General features: G+C 36.0%; 1 protein-coding gene and 2 non-coding genes across 3 annotated transcripts; 2 read left to right on the top strand and 1 right to left on the bottom strand.

Moving 5' to 3' along the window:
* Positions 1–3,036: 3,036 nt before the first annotated feature.
* LOC129259195 (cell surface glycoprotein 1-like) lies at positions 3,037–10,792 on the bottom strand. Its single transcript, XM_064098047.1, has 3 exons — positions 10,553–10,792; positions 6,664–6,820; positions 3,037–6,297 (listed from the first exon to the last, which is right to left on the bottom strand). Exons 2-3 carry the CDS (start codon positions 6,698–6,700, stop codon positions 4,202–4,204), a joined length of 2,133 nt encoding a protein of 710 aa, XP_063954117.1. The 5' UTR covers positions 6,701–6,820; positions 10,553–10,792; the 3' UTR covers positions 3,037–4,201.
* Positions 7,126–7,198, top strand: TRNAK-CUU (transfer RNA lysine (anticodon CUU)). Its single transcript has one exon. It is a non-coding gene; the product is annotated as a tRNA-Lys (tRNA).
* Positions 8,824–8,896, top strand: TRNAK-CUU (transfer RNA lysine (anticodon CUU)). The gene has a single exon. It is a non-coding gene; the product is annotated as a tRNA-Lys (tRNA).
* Positions 10,793–11,913: the final 1,121 nt, after the last annotated feature.

The raw sequence follows: 11,913 nt of genomic DNA, 5'->3' as shown, positions 1-11,913 counted from the left end.
TGGGTTTTGAAATTGTTTCTGATTGAAATTGAATCAGAGGAAACAGAAATTACAAATATTTAAACACATTAACGAATTATTTATTAATTAAGCTGCATTAATATATATTTTTAAAATATCGTTAATATACTCTCTAATCATTATTGACATTTTTTAAAACCTGAGTGTGAGGTATGCGGGGCTGGTTTTGCTTTCTTTTGAAAACCATTTAAGAGCTGATTCATATTTGATATCTTGTGAATGAAAAGTTTACCAGAGGGAGAGAGAGAGTGGGGGGAGGGGGGGTGGAATAAAGAAAGAAAGGGAGAGAAATGAGAGGGGAAGAGTGAGGATGAAGAATGTGTAGAGCAAAGGGTAGGAGAGATCGAAGAGAGAGAGAGAGAGAGAGGGGGGGGGAGATAAACAGGGACAGAGATCGTTGGACAGAGAGAGAAAGAGGAGTGGAAGAAGAACCAAAGAAGTGGAAGCTGGCTTTAAAACATTATAAAGCAACATCTCCACATAACTCTCTCGACTCTTCTCGATACATCTAAATATAGTTGTATATAGCACTGCCCGTCATGCCCGTGAGCGCATGGAATAAATAAACTCTGGGGTAAGATTTATAATCAGAACCAACATGCCATGATAATGTTTCTATCTCTCAGTCTCAATCATGAATTGGTGCAAATGATTTATAACAATCACAATGAAACATACAATGAGATGGTCCCTAGAGACTATAAATTCAATATTACATATGACATTTGTAATCATGACAATGATCAAAATTTCTATACATGTAAAATACAAACAATTATGTATGCCCAAGGGACGAAAGGGAGAATTCTAAGGGGGGGGGGCGATGGTGTTGTGCTTTGTTTTTGTTTTGCTGTAAGGGGAGGTCAGATACTATGAATAAACATTTCCTGTGTCCTCCAAGTGGTCATGTATCATGTATGAAAATATTCAGATGGATAAAATGAATTAATAAATAGATATATAAATTATTTAATTAAGAAACAAATAAATAAATATATAAATAAATGAATATAAAAAACAAGATAAAATATTCAAACGGAGCTGGAAATCATGACATAAATGAAAAGGATAAGGAACTTTTTTTCAACGTTTGTAATAGAATAATGAAAGGGAACACGAAAAGGAAAATGAAGCGAAAATGAATAAAAGGAAAGGGAAAAGAAGGAAGATAAAGGGTAATGATATAGTTGCACCGACCAAACAGGCCGACCACTTTTATGTTATTACTAAAGACATTTAACATTGGTCGGTTTTGAGACCCGACCCCCCCCCCCCAAAAAAAAAAAAAAAAAAAAAAAAAAAACGATTGTAAATGATTGGACTCATGGTGGCGTCATCAGGTTATTTGTCTGATACACCTCAACCAGACCTATCTTGTCTTTTGTTCTGTTTTGTATTTTCCAGAACTCAGTTTTCGAAACAGATATTAGAAATTATACACCTATTATTGCTTATCAACTTTGTTACTTTGCAAATAACTTGATTTTTTTCTCAAACTATATACTAAAATATAACATTATGCATTAAATATAAGTTTAACTATTCAAGAAATTTGCAGTGTTCTACTTGTTGGATTTTTCTCTTTTTATTCAAATCAACTTTTTGTTGGGGAGGACTTGTCCTTTAAATTACTGTCAAGAAGATCACTCCCCCAAAAAATAATTCAAGCATTCAAAAACAAGCATAACAATGAAAATTTTATCAAAATCGGATATAAGAAAGTTATGATATTTTAAAGTTTTGCTTAATTTCACAAAATGGTTATATGCAAATCCTGGTCGGTATGCAAATGAGGAAACTGACGACGTCATCCACTCACTATTTCTTTTTCATTATTTTATAGGAAATATGAAATATTCTAATTTTCTCCTCATTGTCACTTGCAACAACGATTAATTCTTCCCTGAGCATGCACAATTAGCTTTGTTTAATATTGAATTGTTCAGTCAAGTTAGTCCTTATTGTCAAATGTACAAAATTGAAATATTGTATAATTCAAACAATAAAAAAACAAAAATGCAATAGTGAGTGAAGGACATCATCGACTGTCTCATTTGCATGTCACTGAATGGTGCATATCACTGTTTTGTGAAATATAAGCGAAACTTTAAAATTTTATACCATTTTTATTTTACATCCGATTTTGATGAAATTTCGTTTTGCTAGTTTAATTTTTCTCCATTTATTCAAATCAACATTTTTCTGGGGGTGGACTTGACCTTTAAGTAAGTCAAGAGCAAGCAAATCAATCAATAGATTCATCCTCAATCAGCTATCAATCAACAATCAATCAAATTAATCAGGGAATATTCCAAAGCAATGTCGAAAATAATCAATTACCACCCAATCAATCAATCAATCAGTCAATCAATCAATCAATCTACCATAAAATCAATCAATCGATCAATCAATCAATCAATCTACCATACAATCAATCAATCTACCATACAATCAATCAATCGATCAACCAATCTACCATACAATCAATCAATCAATCAATCTACCAAACAATCAATCAATCAATCGATCGATCAATCAATCAGTCTACCATACAATCAATCAATCTACCAATCAATCAATCAATCTACCATACAACCAACCAATCAATCAATCAGATTACCAGTCAACTATGATAATAAATGACAACGAAATCAGAAAGACCATTTGCTCAAATGAATCACCAGGGCCCCGTAACACAAAGGTTCTGATTGGTTCCTATAGTCAGTCTTCTGAGCAAAATGCGCATGCAACGATGATCTTGATAGTCCAATTCATTTAGCGATCAGTCACTAAACTTTGTGTTACCGGGGCCGTTGTAGAAAGAGTTGTAATCAAACGCAACTCCAAAATAATCAATCACAGCTTGACTTTCAGCCAATCAGAGGAGCGTATTTTGAATTTGTGCTTGTTTGTTTTTCTGTTGCATTGGAATGCAACTCTTTCTGCCCCCACGTCCCTGTCCAATCAACTGAAAGAATCATTCACAAATCAGGAAAGCTGAAACACAAATCGATGTTAATTTGTTCATGATTATTTTATATACATAAATGAACTCCTTAAATACATTTCTGTACAATAAATATCGATGGAATTTATGTACATGATATATAACATGTTTGCCCGATCCCATACGTTCCTGAAATCATTCGTTACGCATCATTCCTGTTTTCTTTAATATATATGTAAATTAAAAAAATACCAATGGTTCAAGAGGTCATGTGGTAAAGTAAAGAAAAATTGCCATAATACATGATTAATTGAAGAACGCATGAGTTAACATTTTCTTTTTTTCTTAGTAATGTTTCTTTTCAAGATAAGCTCCGTTTGAATAATTTTTTTAAACATATATGTTTTTTTATTGAAAGAAATTTTCAAAATTTGACCTCCATCCGTAACGAACCCCCCCCCAAAAAAAAAAAAAAAAAAACCAACAAAAAATCCTCATTGGTCAAATTATACACAACAATTTGATATCTTATAGTCAGGTTTAACCTAGTCCATGGTCTAACTCTGTGCTAAAATTATGAGAAGTCAATCATGTCAAAATTATGTTTACATTGTATGCTTCTTATGTTTAATGTGCTCTTATTAATCTTTCCCAGACAGTTAAGAATGATTTGAGAGTCAATGAGCTGATACATCTTAACCTCTACTGTTACCGATTTATGTTACAACTGGCTTTCCATAGTTAAACCACAACTTAAAACTAGAGTTTAAATTAAACCTGACTTTAGAATACGGGCCTTTCAGTTTATATTTATACATGAATAATGTGCTAATCGGTTTCACTTAACAACGGGTTAAAGCTTACAAACGACACGCAGCTGAAACTTTGACATATTGACCCCCCCCCCCCCCGTCTGACACCGCCTGACGTAAACATTAAAAAAGAACAGTTTGTTTCATGGTCGTCAAATGTTAAAGTCTTGCATTCAAGACAATCAATTCACATCAGTTGTGTTTCCGACAAGACAGGTCTCATTTATCCGAACAGTCACTATAACTTTCATCACGTTACATGGTCGAATCATAAATTAAAAGGGTGCCATGCAATCATCACGATGCAAAGCTGTGTCGTTCCTCATGACTCTTAGATCTGTAGGAAGATCATGTTAAATCTTGTGAAATATGGAATGATATATTGCTCGGTAAAAGTTATTATCTTGCCAACTTTATAAACCTATGTATGGTTAATCTCGTCTGTTGAAGGTTTTGATTCCTCTGTAGTTAGTGTTTCTGTAGCGGAAGGTGTATTCTCGGATGCAGGTGTTTCTGTGGCGGAAGTTGTATTCTCGGGTGCTGGTGTTTCTGTGGCGGAAGGTGTATTCTCGGGTGCTGGTGTTTCTGTGGCGGAAGGTGTATTCTCGGGTGCTGGTGTCTCCATGGCGGAAGGTGTATTCTCGGGTGCAGGTGTTTCTGTTGACTTGAGGGCATCTTCAGAAGCAGCTACTTCTTCAGTGTTAGCTGCGTCTTCTGTTACGGGATTTTCTTCAGGCTTTGAAACCTCTGTGGCGCATGGTGATTCTTCTTTGGTTGCGGAAGTTTCTTCTGTAGCTGCCGGTTTATCTTCGGTGGTTTCTGGTTTATCATCGGAGGCTGAAGGTTTGTCTTCGGTAGTTTCCGGTTTGTCCTCGGTAGTTTCTATTTTTCCTTCGGTGGTTTCTGGTTTATCATCAGAAGCTGCTGACTTGTCCTCGGTATTTTCAGATTTGTCTTCGGTAGTTTCCGGTTTATCTTCGTTAGATTCTTGTTTGTCGTCACTGTCTGCTGGTTTAGCCTCAGCAGATTCTGGTTTATCTTCAATTGTTTCTGTTTTTTCTTCAGTAGCTTCTGGCTTAGCTTCTGTATTTTCTGGTTTAGCTTCAGCAGTTTCTTGTTTAGCTTTGGTAGTTTCTGGATTACCATCGGTTGTTGGTTTATCATCAGTGGTAGCAGGTGTACTTTCAGTGGTTTCCTGTTTGTCTTCACTAGATTGTGGTACATCTTCGGCAGATGCTGGCGTTTCTTTGTTGGTTACTGGTTTATCATCACAGCCTGTCAGTTTCTCTTCAGCTATCGTTGATGAATCAGCATCCGCTCTATCTTCAGCAGCTGATGGTATCTCTCCTCCAGCACAAGGAGCATCTTCGGTAGTGGAAGGTGCTTCTTTAGCACCATCTGTTTCATCTCCACCCGCAGGTGACGTTTCCTCAACCCCTGAAGGTGCGTCTTCTTTGACAGCAGGTGTCGGTTCATCTGACGTTTGTGTCTCTTCAGCATCTGCTGGTTTATCATCGGTGGTTGCTGGTTTTTCATCCACAGCTGCTGGTTTCTCGTCAGCTTCTAGAGACTTTTCTTCATTGGATGATGGCGTCTCTTCGGTGAACTCTGGCTTGTCATCAGTAACATTTTGTTTCTCTTCCTCGGCTACTGGCTTTTCTTCTGTGGCCGTTTGTTTCTCTTCATTCGTTGCCTGTGTCTCATTGGTAGATTCTTCCTTCTCTGTGGTTGCTGTCTTGTCTGCTGCAGCTTGCTCTTTTTCCCCAGTTGCCCCTGAGCCGGGTTTCTCTTCGGCTGATAATGGATTATCGTCACTGACTGCTTTCGGCTCTTCAGCGCCTGGTTTCACATCCGTAGTTTCTGGTTTCTCGTCCATGACTTCCTTCTTGTCATCAGTGGCTTCTGGTGTGTCGTCAGTGGCTTCTGGTTTTTCTTCGGCAGCTTCTGGCTTCTCATCGACTGATGCCGGTTTTTCACCAACGGATGGTGATTTCTCCTCAGTAATGACTGATGTCTCTGTGGAGACTACTGGCTCTTCTGTGGTTGCAGGTTTCTCTTCAGAAGCAGCTGGTGTATCTCTTGTTGTTACGGTCGTTTCTTCAGCTGATGACTGTACTGTTTTCTCGTTGTCTTCACTCTCCTTTGCATCTTTATCCGTCGGAGCCACTTCTTTTGAGGCTTTTGTTTCTGTCGATGTCGCCTCCGATTTTATTTCCCCAGAGGGGTATTTTTCGGATGTCCGTTCAGGTGCCTTTTCTTCGTTCTTTTCCTCTTGAGTTGTTTCATCTACTTTAGTTTCACGTTGCGGCGGTGGAGGTCTTTTGGTTTTTATGGGCGGAAGAGCTGATTTGGTTTCGAATTCAAGTTTCTTTACCTCTTTCTGCTTCTTCTTGGTTGACTTTTGTTTTCTCTTGATCTCTTTCGGGTCTGACGATGAAGCTCTTTCCTTATCATCAGCCTTGTCCTTGGTCTTCGCGTCTTTCTTTGCAGGGTGGTACGCGGTTCCGTTTGAGTTTTCTAGAGGTATGATGAGAGAATGAAGTGATACTAGAAATAATTATGTCGTTCAACATGGCTCTCCGAACGTGTTGGCTGTTTTTCTTTATTCTTTTATTTTCGTGCATTTGTTTGTTTGTTACTTTCTAAGTGATGAAGGTCGTCTCACAACACTAATGAAACAATAAAACAAATAATCAAATGCTAATCATTCCTAAAATTAAACATTCATTACATGAATCAATCAGCAAAATTCTTGGAATTTCTAAAGGTGTTTCTTATATCATACAATCTCTACGCCAATTTTTTTTATGAATATAATTCTTGTTTTCGTATTTATTTTATTACAGTTTACTGCTGAATCAGTTTCATTTCTAAAACACTTACCGGAAATGACTTCACTTTGACTGCTTCCACACCCCATGTTGCTCTATCTTCTCCTTTCAATATCCAAAATATATTGTTCCCTTGAGATTGTGTCTTCAGTTTGCTTCTTCTTCTTTTTCCTCTTCTTCTTCTTCTTTTTTTGTTACGGATTTATCTCCTGTTAAAAAGATATAAAGGAAACATAACCTTTCAATGAACAGAACCTGTTTTCGAAAATAAAAAAAAACTTCATCTTTTTTCTGATCTGATGGGTAAATGAAATTAAAATTATTCTTCGTTATAATTGATTCAGATATCATCCAAATAGTGTTCAAATATATCTGGCATCATTATATTTTTGTGAATGTAGGCAGAGTCTCGAATGCTTGAAATGAAAGAATGAATGAAAGAGGGAAATAAAACGGTGAAAGTGTTGCGAAGTGTACATATCTGAGAAGATTAAAAAATATAAGATTGCATCGAGCCCGGTTAGCTCAGTCGGTAGAGCATGGGACTCTTAATCCCAGGGTCGTGGGTTCAAGCCCCACATTGGGCGAACATTTTGTAATTTGGTATATACAAAGCTTTCTGTCATCTTGACTAAAAATGAAATAAATAGAAGGAAAATTGCTGAAGTTTAATAGAATAAACCAACATGCATATATTCATAAAAAGCTATTTTTTTTGCAATCCCACAAAGTGTTTTCTTTGAAATCAAGTAAAAAAATATATACTGGCTCACTGATTATAGAAAAAAAAAATCACACGCAGTGAATATTCGAAGAAATACAGAAAAGGTATTTTAAAAAGTTCTGTAGCAATCATGGCAGTTGAAGGAAAATAAAATGATGAAGAGAGGGAGAAACGAAGATTAAGAAAGGTGATGATGAATAGTAAAGAGAAAGAGGATTTAAGGGGAAAAAACGGAAAGGAATGGAAGAAGTGGCAGAATAAAATACGAATATACAAATGGAGATATGATGAAAAGAAGAACGGAAAAATAATCCCCAAGAATAAAAGATGAGAAGAGGGGAAAAGAAAAAAGGGAGGAAATAAGAGAAGGCAAGGAAAGCAAGAAAAAATTGAAGAATTTAAGATATTTTTCAAAGTACTAGCAGAGAGAAGCTCTGGAAGCTCTGGATGAGACGACTTCGCACCACCCAACCTCATGGCCTGAACATCCAAGAGGGGAAAGACTGATTTTTCTTTCCTATCCACTTTCAATTTATATATACATATCATTTTTCCCCTCAGCTCTTTTGAATAGTTACATTATAGTTTCTTCCTCTACTTTCCTCCCATATCTCATACAAGCTCAGCTCCAATTTTTCCTTCCTTATTCAGGCGATATAATAATTATTATATATATATTTTTTTCTCCACTCACCTCTTTTAGATTTACCACATTTGCTTATTTACATGTATACTATGGTTTCTTCATAATACACCCCCTCTCTTCTATATTTGCTTTTACCTTTTTAGGCAATTTGCTTCCTCTTTTTCACATATACAGGTGGGTTTTTTTTCCTACTGTATAGTCCTATGTTTTTTCCCGTCACACCTAGCGGATTACAATATCAGTTACACCATATGTGTATTTAAATTTTTTCATATACATTTCTTTTTTGGATATATTTATATACATATCACTTATAGATACATATTTACACTTACCTTCTTCTCTTAGTTTGTTTAATACTTTATCATATATACTTATATGTCTTTTGCACATTATCAGTTGTTCCCCATTCTTTTCCTTTTTCCCCCACTCTTATGCACCAGTTTATTATGCCTTTCTTTGTAACCTGTTTGACCCACCTCTCAGTAATTCTCTAGTTATTCACCCCTCTATCACTGTTTTGTTCCAGATCCTGTTTGATGTTGCCTGCCTCATTATCTTAATCCCTCTTGGCCTTACTTACACTAACTTCCCTTTGTGTCTGCCTACTCCTTTTCTTTCATCCCCTTCACTAACCTGATTGGTCTTCTCTACTCACTAATGCCCCCTTTGTCTCCTTGTTTCTAGTGTTGCTGTAGCTTGTTTGTGGTCTATATTATGGTTGTTCCACTTTATATGTTTGTCATTTTGCCTCCGACGAAGATTCTGCTAGGATCGAAAGCTTAGGCCCCTTTTTGACTTTCTAATTTTGCAAAGTTGTAAGATAACATATTGACCATCTAGCCCGGTTAGCTCAGTCGGTAGAGCATGGGACTCTTAATCCCAGGGTCGTGGGTTCGAGCCCCACATTGGGCGAACAGTTTGCAAATTGGAATAATAATGATATTGACCACCTTCTTAGATTTTCTGCAATGCAGAATTAAAGTAGATACACATAGTGTTTGGCTAAGTTTGGTATAAATTGGCGGGAAACGGTATGTCGATGCGTATCGAATTAATGCAATGGTTTAAAACAAAGTTAGTTTCTTGAAATCAAGGACCCTAAATCTTCCTTCCGATTTCGGGAAGTACTGATGGTTGCGAAGCTACGGTGACGTCACAGGATGCAGACAATTCTGAATAGTAATTATTAGGCAATCTTAAAATTAACTTTAGGCCCCTAAGGTGAGGGGATAATAGGCTGATAAATAATCATTTATTTCCGTTTGATTCTCTTTTGTTTTACTTATGAAATGTGCAAATTGTGTGAGAGCAAGCGAGTATATATATATATATATATATATATATATATATATATATATATATATATATATATATATATATATATATATATATATATACAGTGCGTCCCACAAAAAGCGAAACCGATGTTTAGCGATAATTCATTATAACTTGATCACAAATACAATAGACAAATGACCTATCATTGTAAAGCTTAGAATATCCTTTTTCAGCTGATATAACATACAAGATTTTTATCCACACATGAGTGAGTAAAACAATATGAAGAAAGGATAGCAAAAAGTCATTTGGCGGAGGTATCAAAATTTCAAAAAGAAAATAACATGCCTAAAAAGTTCAATATCTGCTCTTTAATTTGATAGCTAAATCACAGAAAATGGTCAATACATAACAAAGTTATGTTCTTTCGAAGCAATGCTTGTTTTTCACCGGTTTCCCACCGAAGCTATCGCTCAGTTTTGTGCGTTAGCTTTCTGCACGGCTGATTGTCAACAAACTAAAACGGAGTGTCGGGTTAAAAAGTATCCTTATTTAAAATAAACAAAACTTTTTTGTAATTGAGATATCAAAATAAAGAGCAGATATTGAACTTTTCTAAAATGTGATTTTCTTTTTGAAACTCAGATACCGCCCGCAAAGTGACTTTTTGGTTTCATTGCCGAAGAAGGAAAGCAGAAGTAGTAGAGGAAGAAGAAGAAGGAGGAGGAGGGGGAAGAGGAGGAGGAGAAGATGAAGAATGTGAACAAGGAGAAGAAAACGGTAGAAGTAGGCCTACATGATCAGACTATGTAAGATAAAAAAGGTATAGGCCTATGTTGATGATGACGACGAAGAGAAGGATGAACAATAATGTAATGACAGAGAAAGAATAGATCGAAAAAGCACGAAAATAGCTTAAGGAAACTTAAGCTAAAGGAAATGAAAAAAATAGTGTAATAGTATGATAAAGAAGAGAACAAGATGATGGTGATGAAGAGAAGGAATTAGGAGAATGATTAAAATAAGATGTGAGGAGAAATAACGCGGAATGAATGCAATAAAAAGAAGAAGTAAGGACAAGGAATGCCAGAAGAAACGGAAGAAATTGAAGATCTTAAATGTCAAGGTAAATGTTTCTATCGAATTTCTTATGACAACTACAAACGGGGCTACAAACCAGAGAACTTTCTTTTCAACTGTTTATCTATGAAAAACCCCAGCTTGCAGTCTGTGCAGAAGTTCTTAATTGACAAAAAATGCAATAAGTAGTAATAAAAGTTATAAACTTACCTTAACCGTAGTCCTGGTATAATGATTTAGATTAAAAGTAGATGATAATCAACGTATACTTCCAACTGGTACTGTACGTGAATGAGCTACGAGGAGGGTATTGTATCCAGATGATGATGTTTGGAATGATTGTTTGCCTTCGTATCAATGGACACTTGACCAAGGTAACACCTTGACCAAACGATATGTTATAGAGGTATCCAAGAGTGACCGATACATGAACATGGTCAGAGAATAATAGACCTCCATTGATTAGACCAGATACATTACATGGATTAGTCTTAGCCGCAGAGAATGATCCTTACATGGAATGCTTAACGTATATATATATATATATATATATATATATATTGCCACCCCCCCCCCTTCACCGCCACTGATATATATTATTTTATCAATACTGATATATATATAGTATATATATATTTTGATGCACTAATAAGCATGTCATCAAGAGTTGTTTTCGACTACTTTTTTTTTCTCTGATGATTAATTCATTTGTTATCAGTTTTGATAAAATAATATATATCAGTGGCGGTGAAGGGGGGGGGGTGACAAGGGGGGCATTAATTGCCCCTCAGGAATTTTGAGGGCTGAAAGAATGTATAGTTAATGCTGTCATAAGCAGACTACTTAAGCTGTAAATTGCTCAAAAATAGAATTTTCACTCTTCAAATTTTGAAAAATTTCTCATCCATTCACTGTCAGCTCCCTGCATGTCATTATATACAATTCAAAATTTCGCTCGCGCGCGCTTCGGGCTCGCAGAGTGGCTGTTGACTGAGACAAATAAAATGATCTGCTCAATTGGATAACAAGGGGCTTAAAAGTCGATTGTTTCAAGTCAATATGCTTTTTGCGATTTAAATTATTTAGGGGGAGGAGTGCAGGTCTACCAAAAATCACTAAAATAACTGAGTATTCCAAGATCTTAAATATTAACACATGACCCGCATAATATTCCAGTTATTTTACAAACTCATTTATCTTTTTCATATGATATATCTCTATTCATCTGAATTAAGAGAACTGTAAATAAATAATGATTTATCTTTCACATGCATGGGCATTGGGCATCACGAAAACGAAAACTGTGAAAAGATAAATGGACGAGGAGCAGAAATAATAAAATGATAAAATATCGTGTAAACATTGTCTTGTCTAACATTTGGCCATTATTTGCAAACTTGGTCATGTAGGACAAAAGTGATAAGTCCCCCAGTGTTCGTATATCAAAAGAAAATCAATAAGATGTCCCCGTGTGGTTAAATCACAAAAGAATACAATCATTGATTGAGTATTGATTTGTTGGCTACACACATCTCCTGGACGGTGCGCTGGTATCAACAGTTTCAAAGCCA

Source organism: Lytechinus pictus, chromosome 4, assembly GCF_037042905.1.
Source record: "Lytechinus pictus isolate F3 Inbred chromosome 4, Lp3.0, whole genome shotgun sequence".
Classification (NCBI taxonomy): Eukaryota; Metazoa; Echinodermata; class Echinoidea; order Temnopleuroida; family Toxopneustidae; genus Lytechinus; species Lytechinus pictus.
This window is presented reverse-complemented; position numbering and strand designations above follow the sequence as displayed.

Bases quoted from the DNA above. Each gene is read 5' to 3' on its own strand.
- LOC129259195 (XM_064098047.1), bottom strand. From the start codon at position 6,700: ATGGGGTGTGGAAGCAGTCAAAGTGAAGTCATTTCCG. The intron at 6,298-6,663 runs GTAAGTGTTTTA...TCATACCTCTAG, and splicing joins TCAAAGTGAAGTCATTTCCG to AAAACTCAAACGGAACCGCG.